Raw genomic sequence first — 27377 nt, 5'->3', positions numbered from 1 at the left:
GGAAGGCTGCTGGAAGCTCTTCTGGTCAAGCTGGCAGAAGCTGAGGAGGACTTGCCAAAGGAAAGGGAGCATTTTACTCCCCACCCCAAGGGTTCTCTTGTGAGCTCTCTTCTGTGTTTATTCCTTGGAAAACAAGGTACAGTTCCCTAACTGATGTGAAGAAGATTTTTGTTTGTTTACTTTGTTCTTTGGCAAGTAAAAAGGGAGCTTTTCGTGTGTCTTTTTTATTCAGGTTGTGGGTCATGAGGAATGGAAGTAGAATACGAGTGGTCAGTAAGGCATCTGGAAAGGATGGAATCCGTAGAATTTGATTGGATGGGGAGACTTCATGATGACTCCCAAATTTTAAACATCAGTGGCGAGGAAAATGGGGGTTTCCCTGTGGGAACTAAGACAGTGATTTGAGAAGGACAGTATGCTTAAACGGGCTCAGTGGGAACTTGCAGTAGGCTCTTTGTGCAGAAATATCCAGAAGCTGTTGAAAAGCCAGAGCTGGTATTAATAATAATAATAAAAAAAAAAAAAGAGTAGGGGCTGGAGATAATGCAGTTGGCTATTGTCTGCGTGCAGATAAAGTGGCGAGTGCTGAATGTCTGTGCGGAGGGATAACACGGTGGCAATGGACAAGATGGCCCAGGGCAGAACTTTGAGAAAACAGAGCAGGAGAAGGAGGAGGGGACCCATCTAGGGAGAAAGAGAGGACAGGAGGTGAGAGAAGTAGAACATACCGAGGTGTTGAGGTAGTGGGAGGGGATGGGAAGTTGGTAAATGCAGGAGGCTGGTGGAGGAGGGGGGAGAAGGAGGATGTAGGCGCAGGGGCTGTGTTTGGTGATAAAGGGTCACTTCCTCTGGGCAGTCTCTTTGTCCCACTCCAGGCCATCCAGGACTGTCTTCCTCTTCCCCAGGCTTGGCCTGCCCATCGGTGACAGGTTGGCCACCAGTGTTTGCTTGTGTGTCCGTTTGCCCTTTAGATCAAATGCTCGCAAAGAGCAAGGTCTGTGTAGAGTTGTCTACGCGGTGAGTATAGGACGAGGGCTCAGGAAATTAAGGCCACTCCCTGAGAGAGCAGTTTCAGGAGCGCATCGAGAGGGAAAGTCAAAGCGTAGGGTGTTCGGAAACGGGAAGATGGTAAGAAATGAAAGAAACGTCTGATTTAGAAGACAGGGCAGGCAGGCAGTTATGAGCAAAGAGGAGAGAGAAAGCAAATCACCAAGAAAGAAACAGAATAAAATGTCTAATTCTAGAGTAGGAGAGATTTGCCTGTTTCTAAACTGTGGCGTGAGCCAGTGGAAGCGAGTGGATAAGAATGCAACAAGAGACGGTGGTCATGCCAGTAATGCCAGATGGAGTGATTTGGAGAGGGACCGGTAAATGCAGGGGAGGGATGAACCTCTGGCAGAGGGCAGGGGTGGGTGAAAGTGCAGAGAAACCTAGCTGTCAGAGGTGGGCTATGAGGTGAGGGGTCATAATGAACTGTGAGGAAGGAACCTATGGCCTCATGAAAACATACTCCGGCCTTGAAGTTCTAATACCGCCCTTTATCGGCCACGTGGACTGTGACTTAACATTTTTTCCGAGCCTCAACCTTCCTGTAGGTAAAATGGGGGTACTAGCTTCCAGCTCCAAAAATCAGATGTTGTCATCCCACTTACTGGCAAGTGCTTTCTTGGCTTGTTTGTTTGGGTTTTCAATTTATTTGGGGAGGTTTCCCTTAGACGGTAGAGACACTGGAAGGCGGTCTGGAGGTGAACAGCAAAGCAGGAGGGGGGCTTTCTGAGCATGGAGCGAGACAAAGATGCCATAAGCCCGAGGGCTCAGGAGATTTTCTGAGGGCTGGGCACAGGATAGGAAGAAAGACTCAACGTGAATAAGAGGATTTGCAAACATCTGCGAAGACCCGGGGGAAGATTAGAGGGCAAGGATGCCTCTTCCTGGAGCCATCAGGCCCCTTGGCTGAAAAGAAGGTGTTAGGGAGAGCGTGCCCACAGCTGACGGGCTCTCACAGGTGAGGGTAATCAGAGAGGCAGGCGCCCACCTGGGACCGGTGCAGCCTTTGGCATTTGGGGGAGAGGCCCCATTAATTTCCACGCAGCTGCAACGAAGGGTCCATCCAAAGATTAGCAAGGCCTGGCAGGCGCTGCGCGAACCCCGTGGGTGCGCTCAGGCCGCCGCCAGGCCTGCCCAAGCTCGCGCGCGTGCCGCGCCCCCGCCGGGCACTCGCGGGACAGCGCGCTCTAGCCACTGCGGGAACTTGAGGAACTTGACTTTCATCTCTGGCCCAAAGCAAGACCTTAGGGTTTGGTGTTTTTTTTTTTTTTTTTTTTTTTTTGTAAATTGCTGAGTGTGGCGAGGCCCCGCCTTTCCGGGCCGGGCTTTGGCCGCCGGGCCGCCCCTCCCGGGCGGGCGCTCCTTCCCTGACGGTGCTGGAGGGCCTGGCGGCGGCGGCCCGTGACACCCATGGCGCTGCCCGCCTGGCTGCAGCCCAGGTAGGGCGCTCGGCCGCGGCGGGAGGCGAGGAGCGCGGGTGAAGGGGCGCCAGGGGCGGGGTTCCATCCCCCCGCGTCCCCCGGCAGCGCGGCGCTGCGCGGCCCAGCGCCCCGCACGCCCTGGAGCTCTGGACGGGCATTAGCTGGTTGGGTGCTTTCTTCTCTCCCCCCTCCGCCCACCCGGAGTCCTTTCCTTACTTTCTCAGACCCAGCGTTGCGGGGAGGTTTTTAGGTCTACCTGCTGCAGAAACACCTATCGCACGTGTAGATTCCAGGGCCCAGTTCCGGAGAAACTGGTTCAGTGGTACTGGGGGTAGAGCCTGGGGAATGTGAGTGTTTACCCAACACTCCAGGTGATTCTTTTGCAGCTTTAAGAAGGGATCCTTCTTCCCCACCCCCTCCTCATCTGTTGGATGCCTGTCGGCAAGCTACACTGTATCTGCTTCCCAGCCTATTTGCTCTCTTTCTCAGAGATTTCACACCTCCGACGAGGAGAGATCCTTGTCTATACAGGCAGGGCCACTCCCACCACCCTTCTGAACCCTCGGGCACACTTCAAACAATGCTCTGCCTAACTACCTCAAACTGTATCTGTCAATCATCCCTTAGTCATCTCCCCAGCAACCCATTTTTAAACTCAGCTTGACTTCCCTTTTCTGGCCGGAGCCACTAAACTGCTTTCTATGTGTGTCTGGCGAAGGGAACGATCTGCCCTTGCAGATACAATAGGCAGTAGCGGGGTGCTGACCCCCATCACGTAATACATTCAAAAGTCGGGTATGGCCAACTACTGAATGATCCGCCCTTTGGAAATGCCACCATCACCACTCCCCCTCTTGTAACCCTAAACCAGTCATTTCAGGTTTTGCACTGAGCAGGCCCAGCTACAGCAACACGTGGGGCACATCAAGCCCTCACCATCCTTTTTTTTTTTTTCCCCTCTCCCCCAAATATTCAGAGTCATCTTTGCAACACTTCCTTTTATTCCTTCGTGAGAGCAAGGTTAGAACTTCCTCAAAGCTAAAGTGAATTTTGAAACAGAACCATATTTGGCTTTAAGCAAACCAAAGACACTCCTTTTAGCAGATAATGCATGCTATGGGGCGTTTCACAATCTGCTGTGCATTACAGAGGCAACTAAATTAAAGACTGCTCTGGAATAGTTTTCTCTTGCTCAGGTGGGCCAATAGGCTAGTTAAGAGATGTGTGTATAATGCTGAAAGGATGATGAAGGAAGTGTTTAATGGTATTTTCCTGTATCTATAGGTATAGAAAGAACACCTATCTTTTCATCTACTACCTAATCCAGTTCTGTGGCCACTCATGGATATTTACCAATATGACAGTTCGATTCTTTTCATTTGGAGAAGGTAAAACTCCAAAACAGTTTTGGATTTTTAACTTTGAATCCTTGTTTTCACCCAGTCCTGCTTATATTAATATTTTAACTTCTGTGAACTTCACCTAATATCCTTCACTGCTCTGAAATTTAGTAACCACATTTTTCAGTAACCTTGCTTCCTATTGCAGAAACCAAGCCTTTTTGGAGAAGGGGGCAGGTAAGATGAGGGAAAGGGATTTGGCTTCCCGCTGACTAGGCAATTCGCCCTGAAAACACAGACATGCCATTGGGGCATGCCATTTCACTCTTCCTTTTTGGTTCTGCAGCAAACCTTAGTGGATTTGAGGGGGCTTGAGGAAATCTGTAAATTCCAGTATAACATTTTGTGCAGGGAAATCAGGAATTCACCAAATTCTTCCCTTGTTTTCTTATCCCCCAGGTTTAAGGTAACTGGAGACTATTAATAAGTGAGAGACAAACTTACAGTCCCCAGGGTTCTCTTTGGTCCCCTTCAGGAGTAATGTGTCCCTAAATAAATGACACATCTCTAGATGACTCGCCATCTATATGGGAGTTGGTATTAATGGTTTAAGTCGTAAGTTTCCTCCAGTTTTCTCAAAAGTAAAGGTTTTGACTAGCGCTTCAATTTGTAAAAAATGAATCACTAAGTGGCTGTCAAAATAACATTCACGCTCCATCCCCACGTGGGTAAGTGTCATCACAGTGTACAAATGTTGGGTGACTTGACCGTTTGAGCAAGATTCAGCTAAAAGCTGACCGTTTGAGCTGCTGGATTCAGCTAAAAGCAAACACCTAGAATATACCCCGGGGAAAGTCCTGCTGTGCTCATCAATTCAGACTTGTGTATAATGAGGAAATTTAATTCTGGGGTTACCAAACCTGTTTTATGTTGCTTTTTTCTTTTTAATTTTTTTTAATGTTTATTTTTGAGACAGAGACAGAGCATGAGCATGGGAGGGGCAGAGAGAGAGGGAGACACAGAATCCGAAGTAGGCTCCAGGCTCCAAGCTGCCAGCACAGAGCCCGATGCGGGGCTCGAACTCATGAGCCGCGAGATCATGACCTGAGCCAAAGTCGGACGCTCACCCGATGGAGCCACCCAGGCGCCCCGATGTTGCCGTTTTCTTACTGTAAATCTGTAGTTAAAGTCTTGCCTTCAGCGGCCTCCAAAGATACAGCCTAAGGCTTGAATTTCATCTATGAATGTTGGGAGTCTTCAAGCAGAGGAAAACCCAAGCGGTGGGCAATGAACTCTTTCTTATCCTGCCTGGCCCTTCCAGTGGGAAAAATTGCTTTAGTCACCAGTGTGTTTATTTCTTAATTATTATCCTGCTGTTGTAATTATAGAAGCTACTTATTAAAGACACACAACCATTCATATGGAAAGCAGACTGAAAACAACCAAGTGGGGGTTCGGTGCAATTCCTGAATCCGTGTATAAATTATAGTAAGTAGCTTAATAGCAATCTAATCACCTGAATGGTAACACCTGCTACCTTTCCTGTCCCGGAGCTGTGTGACTGATAATGCTGTGTTGTAGCCAGTGCAGGGCAGCGGATGAGAGCATGAGGCTGTCTGCCTCAGCCATCATCTGTGAAATGGGGGTGATGATAATAGTGTTCACCTCATGGCGCCGTTGAGCAGCCCTCAGTGCTCGATAGATTATCGTCATGTGAATGATCACGGGACAGTAAAGGCCCAAAAGTCCTCCCTAGGTGTTTCTTAACACAGCGGGATTTCATTTTAGAATTTAAACCAACAGATTTATCCTATTTAGAGGAAGGGTTGTTTTCCCTCTTATTTCAGTTCTCTCCAAACGCAGCAAGGGCTCTCAGCAACTCCAGAAATCCCCACCAGAGGCCCAAGTTCTAACAAAGATCCAGAAAGCACCAACCAAGTATGTATAGGATGCAAACGCTAGATACACGTTATTTAATATCACATTATTAATGCCTTTTCCATAAAGCTTCTCTGAAATATTTTTCTCATCTTTGTCATTTTCTTGTCCATGGAAACATTGTGAATATGCCAGCTTCTTTAATAAGCTTACCTCCAACCTGTTCACATTTGATATAGTCTAGATTCTACCAGGTTGCTTTTATGCAGGAATTGCTTTACAATATAGGGAATAAATCCTATAGCTTTGGCCATGATCCTTCTTTTGCAGATTTTTACTTCTTTTTTTGGAAGAGGAACAATTAAGATGTATTATGATATGAAGTGCTTTCTTTGGTTGCATAGTATTCCTTTTTTTATTTTAGAGAGAATGTGTGTGAGCAAGAGCGAGAATGGCAGAGAGAAGTTTTTTTTAATGTTTTTATTTTTTGAGACAGAACGAGTGCACATGAGCAAGGGAGGGGCAGAGAGAGAGAGAGAGAGAGAGACAGAGAGAGAGAGAGAGACTGCAGCAGGCTCCAGGCTCTGAGCTTTCAGCACAGAGCCCGACGTGGGGCTCGAACCACGAACCGCGAGATCATGACCTGAGCCGAAGTTGGACACTCAAACGACTGAGCCCCCCCAGATGCCTGAAGAGAGAATCTTCAGCAGACGCCATGCTCAGCGGAAGGCCCAATGCAGGGCTTAATCCCAGAACCCTGGGGTCGTGACCTGAGCCGAAATCAAGAGTTGGCACTCAAGCGACTGAGCCATGCAGGCACCCTGGTTGCATAGTATTCTTAGCAATTTAGTAGCTGTTTAGGAAATTTCTCACCTGTGCAATGATTTTTATTTCAAAGTGCTACATAGGTTTGGGTTATGACCTAGTTTTTACTTACTGTATCTGTGTTTAATTCCCTGACGCAGATTCCATGGTTGACACTTTTTATGCTATCGGTCTTGTGATGCGCGTTTGCCAATCCGTTTCCCTCTTGGAGTTGCTGCACATATGTGTCGGCATTGAACCAAACCATCTCCTTCCTAGGTTTCTGCAGGTAGGTGGTGGTTTTATTTATTTATTTTTTAGCCATGTTATTGACTGTAATCTCTATGCTGTACTTTTCATTCCTGTGACTTATTTGATAACCGGAAGTTTGAACCTCTTAATCTCCTGTATTTATTTCACCCATCCCCCCAGCCAGCTCTCCTCTGGTAGCCATCAGTTAGCTCTCTGTATTTTAGAGTCTGTTTGGGGTTGTTTTTTTTGTTTTTGTTTTTGTTTTTTTTTTTTGGTTCATTTGTTTTTTAGGTGCTGCCTGTAAGTCAAATGATGTGGTATTGTGTTTCTCTCTCTGACTGACCTCACTTAGAATAATACCCACTAGCTCCATCCATGGTCTTGCAAATGGCAAGATCTCATTCTTTTTCATGGCTACTATTCCTGTGTGTGTGTGTGTGTGTGTGTGTGTGTGTGTGTGTGTGTGTGTGTGTGGTGTGGACCACATCTTCTTTATCCATTCGTCTATGGATGGACACTTGGATTGCTTTCATATCTTAACTATTGTAAATAATGCTGCAATAAACATAGGGGTGCATATATGTTTTCAAATTAGTGTTTTTGTTTTCTTTGGGTAAATACCCAGTAGTGGAGTTACTGAGTCATATGTTATTTCTAGTTTTAATTTTTTAAGGAACCTCCATACTGTTTTCCATCGTGGCTGCACTAATTTATATTCCCAGCAACCGTTCCCCTTTCTCCACATCCTTGCCCACACGTGTTATTTCTTGTCTCTTTGACTCTAGCCATTCTGCCAGGTGTGAGGTGATAGCTCATTGTGGTTTTGATTTGCCTTTTCTTGATGGTAAGTGATGCTGGACATCTTTTCATGTGTCTGTAGGTCATCCTTCTGGTTCCTTTGGAAAAATGTCTATTCAGGTCCTCTTCCCATTTTTAAATTGGACCAGGGTTTTGTTTGTTTGTTTGTTTGTTTGGTGTTGAGTTGTCTAAGTTCTTCATACATTTTGGTTACTAACTTCTCAGGTATTTCACATGCAAGTATCTTCTCCCATTCACTAGATTGCTTTTTTGTTTTGTCGATGGTCTCATTAGCTGTGCAAAACCTTTTTATTTTGGTGTAGACCCGGTAGTTTAATTTTGCTTTTGTTTCCCTTTACAATATAGGGAGACAGAAGCATAAATATGTTGCTAAGGCTAATGTCTAAGAGATTACTGCCTATGTTTTCCTCTAGGATATTCGTGGTTTCGGGTCTCATTTGATCCATTTTGAGTTTGTTTTCGTGTGTGGTTTAAGAAAGAGGTCCAGTTTCATTCTTTTGCATGCAGCTGTCTCATTTTCTCAACACCATTTTTTGAAGAGACTGTCTTTTCCCCATTGGATATCCTTGCCTCCTTTGTCTAAGATTAATTGACCATATAATCATGGGTTTATTTCTGGGCTCCCTATTCTGTTCCACTGCCGGGTGTGTCTGTTTTGGTTCCAGTTCCATACTGTTTTGATTACGCCAGCTTTGTTGTATATCTTGAAATCTGAGATTGTAATACCTCCACTGTGTTGTTCTTCCTCAAGACTACTTTGTCTATTCGAGGTCTTTTGTGGTTCCATACAAATTTTAGGATTACTGTTTCTAGTTCTGTGAAAATGCTCACGGTAGTTTCATAGGGTTTGCGCTGAATCTGTGCTTTGGGTAGTTGGGACATTTTAATGATACTGATTCTTCCAATCCATGAGCGTGGTTCTGCAGGGTGGTTTTAATCACATTATCAGTCTTACAGAATCTGTTTTATACTTTGTACTGTTTCAGCCTCCCTTGACTTAAAGCTAGCAGTTAAAAAGCAAACCCCTGCAAACTTGCAACCCAAGTCACTAATACGAATTCTATAAAAAACAAACAATAAAACAAAAACCCCCACCTCATTCTAAGACCCTATGTGGTTAGAAGAGCCATTTGGAAACATTCAGGACAATGACGCTGTTGGTCTGTGCAACACTTTAGTGATCCTGTCTTAGGGACAGATTTTCCAGCCACTTCCCATGCTCACTGTGCCACCACCCTAGGCAGTGTAGGACAGAGGAGAGTCCTAGGATTGGAGTCATTCAGACTTGGGTTGACACCTGGTTCCTCTGCCTTTCACTGTGGGATCATATCCACAGTCATTGAGCTGTTGAAAAAGACACCACACAAAATATCTGGCAAAGTGTAAATGATCCAAACAGAAAAAACAAGTGTCCTTCATCCATATCGAAAGAATAGAATACTTAGCCATTTCTTGTTCTTTCTGCCACTTTTACTGAATACAAATGGAAAGGAGAGATATATGTTTATCTAGTATAGCATCTAATCATAGACTTGGGAATCCTACAGACCTGGATTCAAATCCCACTTCTAGCTCTTACTAGTTGTTATAATTTGTTTTTTCTTATGTCAAGTTTTTATTTAACTTCCAGTTAGCTAACATATAGTGTAATAGTAGTTTCAGGAGTAGAAACCAGTTGTATGGATTTAAACAAATTGTTGGGGCGCCTGGGTGGCTCAGTCGGTTAAGTGTCCAACTTCGGCTTGGCTCATGATCTCACAGTTCGTGGGTTCGAGCCCTGCGTCGGGCTCTGTGCTGACAGCTCAGAGCCTGGAGCCTGCTTTGGATTCTGTGTCTCCCTCTCACTGCCCCTCCCCGCGCTCGCACTCTGTCTCTCTCTCTCAAAAACAAACAAAAAACATAAAAATTGTTCTGAACCAATTGTTCAGAACCAATTGTTCTGAATCATTTTCTCAAGTGATGTGAAAGTAACTTGTATCTCTTGGAGTAACAGAAAAAACAGGTGAGATAATTTCCTAGCACTTAGAATAGAATACCTGGGAGCTATTGCCATTTGTTCAGCTATTTTTTGTTTCCTCTACTGTATCTTTAGCTCTAGATGGCCATGTTCCTTTTTAAAGGCCGGTGGAAGGGAAGGTGAGAAATTCACGGGTGGAGATCTAGTATAGGAAATTATTGCTGGTAAGGTGAGAGAGAGAGAGGAAAAAAAAATACCATGAAAGCTTAAAAGATGGAAATAGGACTGTAATCCTAAAGAGGCTGTTAAGAACTCAGCATTATAAGTTTATGGGAGATTTTAAATTTTACTTATTAAATAAAAGTAGAGAAATAGTGTTCATTAAGATGAAGACATTTTAAGTGTTGAAATATCAAATGTAAAATAAAAGTCAGGATAATATTTAGAGCCTTGACTCCTAATAACAGAGTAGTCAGCTAGCCAAGACCTAGATGGACTTCCCTTAACTGTATTTCCTTACAAAATAAAAAGGAGTACATGTCTGTCCCAGAAGCAGCATATTTGGGAACAAGAGTTATTGATGTTTATTATACGTTAACTAACACAATGTTTATAGTTCCAACATTCCATCATGCTAATTTTAGAGAACAGAATTAACCATCCAGGTTGAATGCAAGTTGTAGTCTATCATGGAATTATTTTACCTGGAGGATGACCAAGCTCGTTGAAAGTCTAAGTCATGTTTTCTTTTGGCATACTTTCTTTTGGTATTCTTTGGTGTATATTTTTTGGACTTTTTACTTTCTTAGGCTAAATTGGCTAATATCAGTTTCATGGTGAAACAGCACTTTCAAAATTAAGAGTAATGTTATTTTAGTTATTGACATTGTAAGGCATGCAAGTGAGACACGGGATAAGTAGACTTGTAAGAAAGAAAACAGAGCACCTTAATTGTGCCTAGAAAATGTGCACCTTTTTTATGATTTCCAAAATTATGTAGGCTTGCCTAGTTATAGAAATTATTATGCAGCTTAGAAATCTGATGTCTTGGAGTTCCAGAAATTCCAGACTATTTAAATGTGCTTGTATTCACTATTAATCTAATGTGATCTAATTATAGAACTATGGTCCGTGTAATCAAACTATATCCTGGTTTGGTAATTAAAAAAAAAAGGCAAATCTACGTTGAATCTTTTTATTCAGAGTGATTTGCAGTGTCTGCTGTTCATGGGGCTCAAATGATTTTTAAGTCTTTTTTGTTGGGAGGGATGACAAGTGAGGGATTTACCACATGAGGGAAGACAGCTGCCATTTTCATCCTGGGCTACTATTAATTTTTGTTGTGATTGTTTGCCTTCCTCTTTTTATCTCTTTCAGATTTTATCTGTCCTCTATTTGTGGTATTCATTTACTGTCTTTTCTATAGTTTTCCAAATAGACCTGGTGTTGGAAAAAGCTTTGAAAATCCGTCTCATCATATTCAAAGTTTCATTTTCTACCCCCTTCCTTCATTTGAGCTCTGCAGACAATTAGAAGAATTCCCTCATTATGAGATGACTCGGGAGGCCCCTGCTTTAAAATAACCAAACAAAACTCTAAGGTTGTGTAATCATTCTTGGTTTTCCTGTTTCCCCATTTTTTAAGTGAAGAAACTGTAGTTAAGATTGTGGCTAAGCTTCTTTCCACCGTTAGCCTAGCTGATTGCATATAGCATCTTGAAAAATGCATTGGTGTGCAACTGCTTTCAGTGGGCTGAAAAACACGTCCACAAATTTGTGATGTCACTTGGCCGTTACCTTTGCGAGACTAAGTGACGACTGAATTATCTTTTTGGGAAACTGGTCTTCCAAAATCTCAAGATAAGTGATTTCATAAAGCAACAGGAGAGTTTAACTAACTGAACCATGTATCAAATGATTGTGGTGGGTTTATAGAAGGTGTGTTTGTGTTCCGTGTTTTGTTCTGTGCATTTCTGGATGTTGTATACACACGTATTTATTTTGATAGGGAAAAGCCATTACGAATTTCTAAAAGCCATTATGAATCACACACAATTGCAAAAGGGGAGGAAACCCATTGACAATAAGACTAAAATAATTTAACGGAATAAAATGTTTTATGTATTTTCAAAATACACAATATACATTAAATACAGTAAACGGTAATAAATTTTATATATTTAAAAAAACACACTTTAGGAGTAAAAGGCAAACCTATAAAATAAATCGTTGCTTAAAGACATCCTTTTTGGAAATAATTACATGTCAATTAAAATTATATAGAGAAGGGGCTCCTGGGTGGCTCAGTTGGTTGAACGTCCAACTTTGGCCCACGTCATGATCTCACAGTTTGTGAGTTCGAGCCCCATGTCAGGCTCTGTGCTGACAGCTCAGAGCCTGGAGCCTGCTTTGGATTCTTTGCCTCCCTCCCTCTCTGCCCCTACCCTGCTTGTGCTCTGTCTCTGTCTCTCTCTCAAAAATAAATATTAAAAAAAAGTTATATAGAGAAATATAGTAAACTTTTAATTTTATAATACAATATATATAAAACATATAAATATGCTTTTAATTTATAAAATGGGAAAATGAAAAAGGTCCAAAAGAAACACAGAACTATTTTAACACATGATAATATAAGTGAATATAAAACTAGGTGTTACTCCTCTCCAACCCCTTCCTCCCAAAAGAGTCCCCATGTTTAGCTTGGTAAAAATAAATAAATAAATAAATTAATTAATTAAATTAAATTTAAAAAGTTGAATTGAGAAATTCATTTATTTCAATAGAGGTAATCAAAATAGCTTGGTTTTCATAGTGTGGAAACACTACCAACCCTGAAATACTGATTTTGAAGGACTTTGTTCTGACTTTGTGCAGAAGCCTGAGAAAGGTTTTTATTGATCCTCCTGGATGTCTCAACTCCAGGAGAGGGGAAAATCTCCACAAAACTAACCTTTGTATCAGGACATTAGACTGATATGCCTTTAGGAAACCCTCAGAGTAATCCAATTTACTCCTTTGCGTTTTGAGAAATGCTTGAAATTCAAAGACTTCCATATAAAATCGAATTAAAAAGTCTAAACTCTGCGTTGTTCCTTTGCATTGCAATAAACACTGCTGCACATGTATTCATTTTACAAAACGAAAAATCTATAAATCAAAACACCAGGAAATTCCTCAAATTCCTGTGCCTACAAAACTTCCATTTGTGAACCTAAATTGCAAAAACCATTGTTACATTTACTAATAATCCCCTCCCATTCCTGATAAGGGCAAGCAAGCGTCTGCTGGTCAAAAATCCCTCCAAGGATCTCACACAGTCTTAGATTCTGCGAACAAACATGAAGGAAATGCCAACAGAGTATTGTAAAGTAAACCCTTTTCGGAAGACCGCCAAATTGCACCCTGATTTCTTTTTAGCTGTGTGGCAGGTACGTTTTTGCATTGCTGGATTAAATAATCTGGTTTTCCATGAAATCACAGATTTTCTTTCCACTTTTGAGTTGAGATCAGGTTTATGTTGTTGGAGATAAAACTGTCCTGGAGACTGTGTCAGGCTGACCTTCTCAATGTTGAATCTTCCTGGGAATGAATGGCACAGTTCACTCTGTAGGTAGGATTTTAGGTTTTTCCTTTTTTTTTTTTTTTTTTTTTTTGCGTTTGATCCATGCAGTTCTTCAGTGTGATCATTAAAAAACTATATTTATAGTATAATTTTAAAGATGCTGAGATTCGCCTTTTTTATTCACTGATAGTCTTTAAAAAAAAAAAAAAAAAGATTATTTATTTTGAGGGAGGAGGGGCAGCGTGTGAGAGAATCCCAAGCAGGCTCTGTGCTGTCAGTGCAGAGCCCAATGTGGGGATCGATCCCACAAACTGTGAGATCATGACCTGAGCTGAAATCAAGAGTTGGATGCTTAACTGACTGAGCCATGCAGGCGCCCTTTCACTGATAGCCTTAATGTACTAATCACTACATTAAATTATATTTATTTTATTAATAATAGCTTACATTTATTTAGGACTTTTTTAAAAAAAATTTTTTTTTAACACTTATTTTTGAGACAGAGAGAGACAGCATGAACGGGGAGGGTCAGAGAGAGAGGGAGACACAGAATCCGAAACAGGCTCCAGGCTCTGAGCTGTCAGCACAGAGCCTGATGCAGGGCTTGAACTCACAGACCGCGAGATCATGACGTGAGCCGAAGTCGGACGCTCAACCGACTGAGCCACTCAGGCGCCCCAATTTAGGACTTTTTATGTGCCAAATAGTTTTCTAAGTCCATGTGCATTAACTAATTTAATCTTCACAATAACCTTATACTAAATATTTACTATATAATATTAATACTAATTATTATTTCCAGTGTAATTACTTAACACAAGTTAAATAAATGACTGAAGGCCACATAAATTGTGGATGGTGGAGTGAAAATTTGGATTTAGGCTATTTGTCTTGAATTCTCTACTCTTCTAAATGTGCTTATTGTATATCTCACCAAGTAGGATATAAATACCCTGAGGGCTGGGCCTTGGTCTTATTCATGGCTAGATCTCCCAGGATCCAGAACAGTGCACTTAATAAGTATGACGAATGATGAATAAACAAAAATATATATAAATAAAATTATGTCAACGTTTGTGTCTTACAGAAGAAAGTAATTGATGGTTTTGAACACGTTAAAGATCTGCTTCTAAGGTTCTTGACAGAAATTCATAGGATGGAAATAGTGTGGGTTATTTAGTAAAATAATAGTCTTTGAGGCTAATTTTTATTTCTTTTTTAAATGAAATATAATTAACATACAGTGTTGGGGCGCCTGGACGGCTCCCGTCGGTTAAGCGTCCGACTCTTGGTTTCAGCTCAGGTCGTGATCTCACGGTTCGTGAGTTCAAGCCCCACATTGGGCTCCGTGCTGACAGCATGGAGCCTGCCTGGGATTCTCTCTCTCCCTCTCTCTCTCTGCCCCTCCTCTGCTCTGTCTCTCAAAATAAATAAACTTAAAAAAATTCAAAAACGTAGTGTTATATTTCAGATGTACAGTATGATTCAACAGTTCTGTACTCAGTGTTCATCACTCTAAGTGTACTCTTAATCCCCTTCATCTCTTTCACCCATCACCCCACTCACCTCCCCTCTGGCAACCACCAGTTTGTTTTCTGTATTCGAGTCTGTTTTTTTTGTTTCTCTCTTTTTTTTCTTCATTTGTTTCTTAAATTCCACATTTGAGTGAAATTATATGGTGTTTGTCTTTCTCTCTCTGACTTATTTCACTTAGCATTGTATCTTCTGGGTCCATCCATGTTGTTGCACATGGCAAGATTTTGTCCTGTTTAATGGCTGAGTAATATTCCATTATATATGTGTACACACACACACACACACACACACACACACACACACCCCATCTCTTCTTTATCCATCTATGGATGCACACTTGAGTTGTTTCCATATCTTGGCTATTGTCAATAATGCTACTATAAACATAGGGGTGTGTATATCTTTTCGAATTAGTGTTTTCATTTTCTTTGGGTAAATGGAATTCCAGTGGAATTACTGGATCATATGGTATTTCTATTTTGAATTTTTAAGGAAACTCCATACTGTTTTCCACAGTGACTGCACCACAGGCATTTTCACCAACAGTGTACCGATGCTCCTTTTTCTCCACAGCCTCACCAATACTTGGTATTTCCTGTGTTTTTGATTTTAGTCATTCTGACTGATTGATATCTCCTTGTGGGTTTGATTTGCATTTCCCTAATGATTAGGTTAGGGATGTTGAGCATCTTCTCATGTGTCTGTTGGCCATCTGTATATCTTCTTTGGAAAAATGTCTATTTGGGTCCCCTGCTTGTTTTTAATCAGATTATTTGGTGTATTTTTGGTGTTGTATAAGTTATTTATATATTTTGGATATTAATGCCTTATAGGATATAGCATTTGCAAATATCTTCACCCATTGAGTAGGTTACTTTTTGCTGATGGTTTCCTCCCCTATGCAAAAGTCTTTTATTCTGGTGCAGTCTCAATAGTTTAATTTTACTTTTGTTTCTCTTGCCAGAGTAGACCTATCTAGAAAAACATCTCTATAGCTGATGTCAAAGCAATTATCACCTATGTTTTTTTCTAGGATTTTTATGGCCTCAGGTCTCACGTTTAGGTCTTTGACCCATTTTGAGTTTATTTTTGTGTATGGTGCAAAAAAGTGGTCCAGTTTAATTCTTTTGCATGTAGCTGTCTCATCTTCCCAGTACCATTTGTTGAAGAGACTGTCTTTTCCCCACGGTGTCCTCTTGCCTACTTTGTCTTAGATTAGTTGACCAGAGATGTGTGGGTATATTTCCAGGCTCTCCTGTTCTTTTGATCTATATCTCTGTCGTTTGTGTCAGTACCATACTGTTTTGACTAATACAGCTTTGTCATGTATCTGGAAATCAGGGAATGTGATACCTCCATCTTTGTTCTTCTTTCTCAACATTGCTTTGTCTGTTTGAGGTCTTTTGTGGTTCCTTACAAATTTTCGGATCGTTGAGGCACCTGGTTGGCTCGGTTAAACATCTGACTCTTGATTTCAGCTCAGATTATGATCCCCGGGTCATGGGATCAAGCCCCACATGGGCTTCATGCTGAGTGTGGAGCCTGCTTAAGGTTCTCTCTCCCTCTGCCACACTCGTGTGCTCTCTCAAATTAAAAAAAACAAATTAGGATTATTCTAGTTCTGTGAAAAATGTTGTTGGCATTTTGATAGGGGTTGCATTAGATCTGTAGATTGCTTTGGGTGGTGTGGACATTCTAACAATACTGGTTCTAATCAGTAAGCGTGGGATACCGTTCCATTTATATGTCATCTTCAATTTCTTTCATCAGTGTTTTATAGTTTTACCTTTATCTCCTTGATTACATTTATTCCTAGATGTTTTGTTATTTTTGGTGCAATTGTAAACATGATTGTTCTGTTGGTTTTTTTTTTTTTTTTTTTTTTTTTTTTTTAACGTTTTATTTTTGAGACAGGGAGAGACAGAGCATGAACAGGGGAGGGTCAGAGAGAGGGAGACACAGAATCCGAAACAGGCTCCAGGCTCTGAGCTGTCAGCACAGAGCCCGACGCGGGGCTCGAACTCACGGACTGCGAGATCATGACCTGAGCCGAAGTCGGCCTCTTAACCGACTGAGCCACCCAGGCGCCCCAACATGATTGTTCTCTTAATTTCTTTTTCTGCTACTTTTAATTCTAGAAATTCTCTCTATAGAGGGAATAGTTCATAACTAAAGCTGCCATTTATAAAGTCACAGCTTAGTTTTAGTCACTGCTTAACTTGGAATTTAGGATTCCCAAATAGAACATAAAAATGCAAAGTATTTTTATTTTATAGTTACCATACTTTTTTGAGTATACCACATTATGACAATGTTTCATTTGACCTAAGTTACTGGTTGTTTTTTTTTTTTTTTTTTTTTAATGATGCTTTTATTCTACCTGGTTTGAGCTATGCTAAACATTAAAAAACCATTAGTAATTAGTCATGTTCTCTTAGGATTTGTTTAAAATGATGAAGTGCTAAGTTCTCACAGGTGTAGAGCTCCAAATAACTGGCCAAATTATTATACATAAAGGCAAGTAATAAATTAAAAAGTCTAGTCTTCAAAAGTGTTTGGTGTTGATTTAGAATATCAAGGAGGTTCTTGTTTTAAGTTTAACTTTTTAAAAGAGGCTTTTTAAAAAAAATTTTTTTTTAACGTTTATTTATTTTTGAGACAGAGAGAGACGGAGCATGAACAGGGGAGGGGCAGAGAGAGAGGGAGACACAGAATCTGAAATGGGCTTCAGGCTCTGAGCTGTCAGCACAGAGCCCGACGCGGGGCTCGAACTCACGGACCGTGAGATCATGACCTGAGCCGAAGTCAGATGCTTAACCGACAGAGCCACCCAGGTGCCCCTAAAAGAGGCTTTTGAGGGGCACCTGGTGGCTCGGTTGGTTAAGCATTCGACTTCAGCTCAGGTCATGATCTTACAGTTAGTGAGTTCCAGCCCCTCATGGGCTCTGTGCTGACAGCTCAGAGCCTGGAGCCTGCTTCGAATTCTGGGTCTCCCTCTCTCTCTGCCCCTCCCAGGCTTGTGCTCTGTCTGTCTCAAAAATAAACAAACATTAAAAAAAAATTTGAAAAGAGGCGTTTTGAAAGAATAGACTATAACCTGGATATTAGGCATGAGGATAGCCCATGAAATGACAAGGGGGAAAATGTCTTTGTGCTTCAAAACGAGGGATTTAGAGTCACGTCGTCTAGATTTTTATCCCAGATCTGTAGGCAAGTCACTTTCACTTTGTAAGATGCAAGGCCCTTTATAAAAGGCAGAAAAAAATTAAAACACTTATTTCTTAGAGTCATTGTGGAGATTAAATGAGGTATGGTGTATGTTTGGAACCTTACACGAATTAACCGGTAAATATTGGCTGTTCTCAATTTAAGAATAGCTCCAACTAGATTCTCCCAGTGTATTGTCATCGAATGGTCAAGTTAGAGTTGAAGAACCATCAGATAATTTAATTGACGTTGTAAGAGGTGTCTTCACATATTCCATATGTATGTATGTGGTTGTGGGGTTTGGGGGCATGTTGATTGCCAGTTTCTATGCAATTGGGATTGCATCAGTAACAAGTGGTGATTCTCAACAGGGCGAATTCTATTGTCCAGTAACATTCTCTGTTTTAGGAGATTTCCCCCTCTGTACTCATCAGTTAAGGGGCAGTCTGACATCATGGATAGCTTACAACTCCGGAAACCAAAAAGCTCGGGATCTATATGTTTCTAGGTCTGCCGCTAGGGCAAGTCACTTCTCTGGTTCTCCAGTTTTTTATTTGTAAAAAAGGTAGGATTGGGCTAGAGTGGACCCTAGAGATCCATCTTATTAAGAAGTATTTAGGTCTTTTCTTTCTGTAGTGAGCCATAGAATTAGGAATATGTGTTGTTATGTACGCATTCACGTGTATATATCTTCTGAGATTTTTATCAGAAATTAGATGATTTTCCTAATTAGCAGGCACTGACCAAACGGAAGATTAGGTGGTTCCTAAGTACTTATTTGCTCCTCAGATGTTCGCCTAAAATCTTTTATCTGAAGGCTGCCGGGTGTCACTGACAGCAAGCTTGGATCATTTGGTAATTATAATTGCAGTTAAGTATACTTCTTTATGTAAATATAAATTAAGAAACTAGGGCATTGTAAAGAAAGACTAACAAAATAAATACAGCTGTGTAGATAGCTTCTCTAGATGGACTAACGTATGAATCATATGCAATTCCCTTAGCCAAGCAGAGACCCTCTTGACTCAGTGCTGCGGTCATAAACATGCTGATAGAGCATGTGGGCCCAGTGTTGGCACATCTTGGATTTCTCTGCAGTAGGTGATTTTCCAGGATTAACAAGCCTATGATTCTAAGTCACAGATTATTCCTAGATCTGCCTCAAAAATAAAGACAGCTATTGAAAAATATAAAGCAATCCTCCTTCTTTAAATCACTACTATGCTCCTTCAATCTCCAGTACATTTTCCTTTTACCACTGAAAGCAAAGTAAAATGTTCTCTTAAAAAAAAAAAAAGAAAAAGAAAAAAAAAATGCAGCCTATACAGGGGGTATTAATGTAAGAAGTCACGTTATATTTAGATTGGGGAAGAAGAATGTGTGTTTTGAGGTCAGTAATTGGAGCTAAGCCATAAGTGTGTGAATTCTCAATGATTTGAAAATGCTTACTGACTTGGAAAAAAATGTGTATGTTGAATTCTTTTCATTTTCCACTGGCTTTTAAAGGTTAGGATTGTATTACTTCTCTTCCCCCTTAAAAAAAATGCTACGATGACTTAGATGAGATCGAAATTTCTGGGCCCATTATTCAAAACCCTTCACAACCCAGCCCCAGCACCTTTTTTATTTTATCTCCTATTATTCCCTTCTCTACACTTTCCTCCAACTGTAGCCTCCAGGGGTTCTCATTACTCCCCAGTACACCTGCATTTTCACACCTCTGCCTCTTTGCTTAGTCTGCTCCCCTGACCTAGGATGCCCTTTCTCCTACTCGGTCTACCTGACAGACTCCCGTCCCTTCTCCCAGATCCCTCTGAAGTGTTACCTGTCTTCATGAGTCTCTCTGGATCCTTTCCCGAGGCAGGTATCTCCCTCACCTGTGCTCCCATACAGAGCACTTTAAACGGCACCATTATTCACACCGTGTCAGAATTCTGTCCTCACATTCTCCTACCGCTGCTTTCCTCTGGAGCAAGGACCATGCTTTCTGCCAAAGTGAATAACAACACGTGTGCCTTTCTTGCAGGGGGAGAGCTATCCCGATTCAGATAAAATACAGGTTTTCTTTTCTTTTCATTTGTTATATGTAATTTGGAGAATACAAAATGCAAAAAACAAAAAGGAGGAAATGAAACGGACCTCTAACCCTACTCCCTCAGAGGTTATGTTAACAGTTTAGTATACCTATTTCCAGTGAAAGCATACTTTTAAGAGGGACTGGGGTGTTTAAAATTAGAAAATTACCTACATGCTTACCAGATGATCCTAATTCTTGACTTTGCTGTTTCTTTGTTAGCTCACAGAGAGAATAATCATCCTCTTTGTGGTGATCACCAGTCAAGAGGAAGTCCAAGAGAAATACGTGGTGTGTGTTTTATTCATCTTTTGGAATCTATTGGATATGGTTAGGTAAGGAGGCAAAATAATCTCTTAAAACAAAGCCAAGTTGCTTTTCTACAATGCAGCCAGTAATAGCCGCCTACGTTTGGTTACTGTGAATGAGAGAGAAAAACATAACCCCTTTGCAAATTATTTTATCTTGATATGGAAATGTATTTTTAGCGCTTCCCATAATGGGCATATCAGAGATAATGAAAACCTACTGCGGTATTACAAGAGCAAATCAGCGCATTCAGGTTTCCTGCAGAAAACTTGGCAAAACACCAGTTTGGAATAAACCTCACAGCTGTTTGCTAATGAAAGGCATTCCTTGCAATTGCTCTGGTCCATGTGACTCTAACAAGCAAAGCAAGACTTTTATCATATCCCAGTCAGGATTTCCAAAGTTGCTTTCTGTGAGTTCCAGAATATTTTAAATACAGGACCTCATCTCTCTGGGGAGAAAAATGCACCTCCACATGCATTTATTTTTTTGTTGAAGTATAATTAACATACGATGTTATATTAGTTTCAGGTGTACAACATAGTGATTGGACAGTTCTATACATTACTCATGCGGTGCTCACCGGGATAAGTGTAGTCACCATCCATCACCATACAATATTATCATAGTATTATTGGCTACATTCCCTGTGCTGCACTTTTCGTCTCCAGGATACATTTTGAATACAATTCCAGTGGGTTTGAATGACTTCTTGAAGGTATTTTATGGATTCCTTGGGAATCCTTGAACCTCAGGTTAAGAATCTTTTCCTCTAGATGATCTTCAGTTTCCTTCTATGTCGAAAACTTCTCAGAGATGGGTCTAGTCTTACCTTTACCAGCAGTGGGGTGAACAGTCCCCTTTGCTCAGAGGCTCATCTTGGGGAGGTGTCCTAACTGCGACTTCAGCTTTCACAATAGAGACCTGCCTCTCCCACTTGCAAGGTCTGGATGTGGTTAGGTAACAAAAGAGCCATAGCATTTTAGCTGAGGTTATGTAAATTCTTTATTGTATTGTCAGTAACCTAGCTGAGTTAAAATATTTCTAAATAATAGGTTGAGCCCCTAGAGTGAGTTAGGATGAACTATTTTGTTGAATTCTTTGTGTATATAATTTGTGTAAGCTATTTCTCATTTTTAACTGATAGTTTTGTAGAGTCGGGGCAAATTCCATGGACTTCTGTAGCCCATGACTTTGCGTTCCTGAGACCAGGAGCCCCGACTGGGACTGGGACTTTCTGATGTCTTGTTCTCTGTTGTGCCCGAATTTCTCAGTGCCTGTTCAGTCTCAGATGAGCTCGGTTAGACCCATTAGAGAACAAAATGACTTAGCATCGGGAGCAGCATCATGATGTCCGGAAGGACTTTTTAACACAGAAGATCTTAGGATGAATCTCACCTCCACTACTTGCTATATAATCTTGGACAAATCACTGAGCCTTTAAAAACAAATAACAGAATTAAGATAATTCATGTACCTTAACATTCACCCTTTTAAAATATAAAATTTGGGGGTTTTAGGGTATTCAAAGATGTGTATAACTATCATCACTAATTCGAGGACATTTTCATTGCATTCAAAAGAAACCCCAAGCCTGTTAGCAGTAAAGTCCCCATTTTCTCCTCCTCTCAGCCCCTGGCAACCACTAACCTACTCTCTGTATGAATTTGCTGGCATTTCATATGAATGGAATCATATGGTATGTAGCCGTTTGTGACTGGCTTCCTTCACTTAGCATAATGTTTTCAAGGTTTATCCATGTTATAACACATATCAGTATTTCCTCTTTATGGCTGAATAATACTCCATTATATCAATATACCACTTTTTATCCTTTCTCTAGTTGATGGACCTACTTTTTGGTTATGAGGAATACTGCTATAAACATCCATGTACAAGTTTTTGTGTGCACAAAGACTTTCATTTCTCCTAACTTAGAAGTGAAATCCCTGAGCACCTAACTAACCTTTCTCTATGAAGTTGGGGAGGAATTATCTTCCCAGCTTACCCTAGAATGACGTTTTTATAAATGCAAGGACTAGAAATTTGCCCAACCTAATAAAGGCATCTATAAAAAATCTGCATCCAAGTGATTGTTAATGTTGAAAAATGGATGCTTTCCTTCTACACCCAGGAATGAGACAAGGAGGTCCACTCTTGCCACTTGTGTTCAACATTATACTGGAAGTTCCAGCCAAGTTCTGGCAATTGGGCAAGAAAATTATGTGAAAGGCAATCATATTAGACAGGAAGGAGTGAAGTCTCTATTGGCAGGTGATATGATTTTGTATATAAATCATAAGGAATCCACTAAAAATATTAGAACTAGTAAACTGGTAAAGGCCGTAGAATACAAAACCAACATACAAAAGTCAATTGTATTCTATACACTTGCAATGGCCTATCCTAAAATAAAATTAAGAAAAACCGTTTCATTTATAAAAGCATCAAAAAAAAAAAAAGTACTTAGGCATAAATTTAACAAAAGATGTGTAGAACTTGTCCCTTGAAAACTATAAAATATTGTTGGGAGAAATTTAAAAATATCTAAATAAATACAAAGATAACCCGTGTTTATGGGCTGAAGACTTAATGTTGTTAAGACTGCAAAACTCTGCAAACTGATGTACACATTCGGTGCAATCCTTATCAGAATCCCAGCTGGCTGCTTGGAGAGAATTGCGAAGCTGATCTTAAAACTCGTGTGGAAATTCAAGGAACTTAGAATAGCCACAGCAATCTTGAAGAGGAAGAACATGGTTGGACGACTCACACTTCTCAGTTTGAAAACTTCCTACAAAGCAATAATAATCAAGAATGTGGTACTGGCATAAGGATAGACCATAGAATAGACTTGTTAGTCCAGAGGTTAAACTCTCACGTTTATAGTAAATTGATTTTTGACAAGGTTACCAAGACAATTGTTGGAGGGCAAAAAGTCTTTTTAACAAATGGTGCTGGGACAACCAGATGTCCACCTGAATGGTCCCTTACCTCCCACAATACACAGCAATTAACTCAAAATGGATCAAAACACTGAATGTAAGATCTAAAATTATAAAACTCTGAGACGAACACGTAGGGGTAAACCTTCATGGTTTTGGATTTGATAGTGGATTCTCAGACACCAAAAACACAAACAATGAAAGAAAAAAGATACTTTGGACTTCATTAAAAGTGGCCTTTAAACATATGAGAAGATGCTTATCTACTTTTGTACTAAAAAAAATAGGGGCGCCTGGGTGGTTCAGTCAGCTGAACGTCCGACTTCAGCTCAGGTCATGATCTCGCGGTTCGTGAGTTCGAGCCCCGCATTGGGCTCTGTGCTGACTGACAGCTCAGAGCCTGGAGCCTGCTTCGGATTCTGTGTCTCCCTCTCTCTCTCTCTCTGCCCCTCCCCTGCTCACGCTCTGTCTCTCCCTCTCTCTCAAAAATAAATATAAAAAAAATTTTTTAAAGAAAAATAGATGCTATTTTTCACTTAGATTGGTAAAAATCAAGTTTGATAACCTGCCATGTTTAATGAAGGCTCACGCTGTTGGTGTATAATACCTGTACCCATAGATAAGCAAATGCAAAACTATTTAAGAGAATACATAAGAAACTGGCATTGGTCACTGCCTCTGAGGAATGGAATTGGGGTCTTAGAAGGGGAGAAAGATTTCGTTTTCTCTGTGTTTTCAGTGTCAGATTTCTTGGGTTTTTGTTTGTTTGTTGGTTGGTTTTGTTTTTTTTGCTATAGTATGCATTGCCTACTCCAGTAGTTCTCAAAGTATAAACAGATACCTGACCAGTGACACCAGCATCACCTGGAACTTGTTTATAATACAACTTCACAGGCTCTACCTCACATTCCCTAAATGAGACACTCTGGGGAGAGGGCCTAGCAATTTGTGCTTTACCAAGACCTCTGGGTGATTCTGATGTATGCTTAAGCTTGAGAATCACTGCCCAGTCGGAGAAACAGAAAGATGTGTGCTGTTTCATCTATTACATCACGAAGGCAGGTGTAAAACTACCCACTGCACCCAAAACGAGATTCTAAGGTCAGTTCTTTTAATTGATCAGACGACAAGGCAAAGGGATGCCAAACACGGACTTAGAAGTCACACCTTTATTTTAAAAATTCATCCCCTAGATATTTACGAGTCTGTCCGTCTTAAAACACCTAGCCATGTGCTCCATAAAATGGGCTTAGCTTCTGAGTGAAATTGAAGTCACTGATCAGGGAAGCTTGTAACTAATTCACTGAGGGATAGGAGTTACCTTTTTGTTCACTTCCATAATTATCCATGATCCACCCCCCGAGACAAATCAGACTGACACAGTTCCCTTCCCCTTATTATTAGTTTTTTAACCTCTTCTCCTGCTTAAATGCTAGGAAGTAAAGTTCGGACTTTGCACTTTCCAGTTGTATTTCTGTGTTCAATTTCAGTGTAAGCTATTTTCTTCCCTTGTTATTTCCCAGTCATCAGCAGGAAATGATGTTGATGAGCTCCTTGTCTCCTTTTAGGTACACTTACAGCATGTTGTCAGTCATAGGAATATCCTACGCTGTCTTGACCTGGCTCAGTCAAACGCTGTGGATGCCGATTTATCCTTTGTGTGTTCTCGCTGAAGGTAAGCAAAGAGTGACTTTGCAGTGTTGCTTACTGACAAAGCAATCTAGTTATAATGGCTCACTAAATTTTTTGATGATTAAATTACTATTTTTGCTACCGCTGACAGCTGACCCAGTGTATCATTCCTGGCACACTTCCCTTGATGCAAAAAAGCCGAGCATTAAGAAACAAAGTTGGAGGGGGCAGCAGCTTTGCTCAGTAGACAAAATATTGGGTGAGGAATGAAGACATCTGAGCACAGGCCCTTAACTTCATTAACTTGTTATATGAGTTGTAACCTTTCAGTGTACTCATCCAAAAGGGGTTTAACATTTAGTGACTCAGTGGTTATGTTTAATGCATAGAAATTCAGTTCCCTCTGGCGGGACTGTCTTTCCTACTTAACTGTCTCCCATGCATCATACTCTGCCAGGAATAGACTCTACCTTTATTTTTATTTTATTTTATTTTATTTTATTTTATTTTATTTTATCTACTTATTTATTTATTTTATTTAATATAATTTATTGTCAAAGTGGTTTCCATTCAACACCCAGTGCTCATCCCAACAAGTGCCCTCCTACCTGCTCATCACCCACTTTCCCCTCGCCCCCCACCCCCCACCTATAGTTTGTTCTCAGTCCTTAAGAGTCTCTTATGGTTTGCCTCCCTCACTCTCTGTAACTTTTTTTTCTCCCCTTCCCTCCCCCATGGTCTTCTGTTAAGTTTCTCAAGATCCACGTATGAGTGAAAACATATGATATCTGTTCTTCTCTGACTGAGTTCACTCAGCATAATGCCTTCCAGTTCCATCCACATTGCTGCAAATGGCCAGATTTCATTCTTTCTCATTGCCGAGTAGTATTCCATTGTATATATAAACCACATCTTCTTTATCCATTCGTCAGTTGATGGACATTTAGGCTCTTTCCATAGTTTGGCTGTTGTTGAAAGACTCTACCTTTAGATCAGTCATCAGTTTCTCAGGGAAGCCTTCCTCAACTTTCTCAACTCAGTCAGTCCTATCCCCCACCCCCAGTACAGCATCATGAATCTGTCTTTTACAAGACCTATCTCGGGTGTAATTAGACATTTGTGTGATTCTTTGATTAATGCCTATTTTCTGTGTAACCTCTGATATCCTTGGGGATATGAGGTTGTCTGTGTTTCCTTGCTTTCTTTCTCTTACATACCCAATATACATGCTCAATAAACACTGAATGAATTACTGAATACAATATAAAGTAAGCTAGTTACTTAGCTTAAATGTAAAACTAAAACTTAAATAATTAATCTGCCTGCAAAAAGCTTGAGGATATTAGGGGAATATATACTTCCTTCTGTAATGGAGTTGGCAAGACTGGTAGGGAACTTTCTGAAACAGACATTAAGAATTTTGAAAACAGAAGGCATAAACAAATTAAGAAAGCATATTGAGATAATTGAGGGAAAATATACAGAAAGAAATTTAACATAAAATGGTGACATTGGTGATAATCTTAAGGGTATACGTTATACCCACATGTTTTCTATCTGCCAATGACCAAAGAAAGTTTATATTATAATAAATCACAATAGGTAGAACTTTAAAATGTGTTTTGCTTTCAAAAGAATTACTAATTTTTAGAAAAAACTATGCCAAGAGACTCTAGGGAATACTCCTGAAAATTGTAAAACAAAACAAAACTGAATTACTTATTTCTTTGAGAATGGAGTCCTTCACTCATTGAAACATTTATTAAGTACATTCCTTTGTTGTATCATATGAAAAATACCATAAAGAATATACAAAGGAATAAAGTAGAAATATGACTGATCTTTTCCTAAACATAAAGGATGAATAGCTGTATAGAGAGCTTTTTCATTCTTGTTATTTGGTAATGTTAAGTCTTCTCCTTTCTGGGAAATCCATGTTCCTGTATGTTTGCCATAAAACCTATTTCTTTTGTTGAAATTAGATTCATAAACTTACTGCAATTAAAAAGCAAAGTGTATGCAGAAAGAATCCTGGAAGCATATGTGACAAAACATCAATAATGATTCTGGGGGGCACAGAATATAGGTAACTGTAGTTTTATCTTTATGTATTTCTATATATTTCAAATGCCCCAAAGTATAAAAATACGTAGTTAAGACAATCTACTTGACTTTTGATAACTCCACTATTTTTTAGTAATATTTTTTTAGTTTCCCATACAATAATATAAAAGACAAAGACCAAGTTCTTTAGATAACCAAATCAACTGTTGATACTGATAAAATGCTGGAGACTCAGGTGCAGCAAATGGAAATCTTAGATGGCACGTTTTGGTGTCACCTGCAGATCCTAGGTCCATGACCCTCATCGTGCTCAGGCTTCTCTAACAGCTTTGGTTGCCTGACATTTCCTCAGTCTTAAAATTTAAAAAAAAATTTTTTTTTTAATGTTTATTTTGTTTTTGAGAGACAGTGAGAGAGAGAGAGAACGTGAGCAGGCAAGGGGCAGACAGAGAGGGAGACACAGCATCATCCAAAGCAGGCCCCAGGCTCTGAGCTATTAGCACAGAGCCCAACGCGGGGCTCGAACTC

At 40.4% G+C, this 27377-nt stretch overlaps 1 protein-coding gene across 6 annotated transcripts in view; it reads left to right on the top strand.

Annotated features, from left to right (window-relative positions):
• The first annotated feature begins 1912 nt into the window (after nucleotides 1–1912).
• The window catches only part of HACD4 (3-hydroxyacyl-CoA dehydratase 4), a 38448-nt gene continuing 12983 nt past the window's right edge, over nucleotides 1913–27377 (top strand). Inside the window, exons 1-6 of one of the 6 annotated variants that reach the window (XM_019415380.2) lie at nucleotides 1913–2005; nucleotides 3753–3856; nucleotides 3996–4045; nucleotides 6652–6779; nucleotides 20122–20234; nucleotides 24722–24828. In XM_019415380.2, coding sequence (XP_019270925.2) covers nucleotides 3810–3856; nucleotides 3996–4045; nucleotides 6652–6779; nucleotides 20122–20234; nucleotides 24722–24828 — 445 coding nt within the window. In that variant the 5' untranslated portion in view covers nucleotides 1913–2005; nucleotides 3753–3809. Of the gene's footprint in view, nucleotides 2006–2357; nucleotides 2487–3752; nucleotides 3857–3995; nucleotides 4046–6651; nucleotides 6780–20121; nucleotides 20235–24721; nucleotides 24829–27377 lie in introns of those variants that run through there. The other 5 variants (XM_019415383.2, XM_019415379.2, XM_019415384.2 and 2 more) reach the window with 5 other exon arrangements.

Source organism: Panthera pardus, unplaced genomic scaffold (genome assembly GCF_024362965.1).
Source record: "Panthera pardus isolate Hobbes unplaced genomic scaffold, ASM2436296v1 HiC_scaffold_20, whole genome shotgun sequence".
NCBI lineage: Eukaryota > Metazoa > Chordata > Mammalia > Carnivora > Felidae > Panthera > Panthera pardus.
Note: the sequence above shows the minus strand (reverse complement) of the source record. Positions and strands in the feature narration are given on the sequence as shown.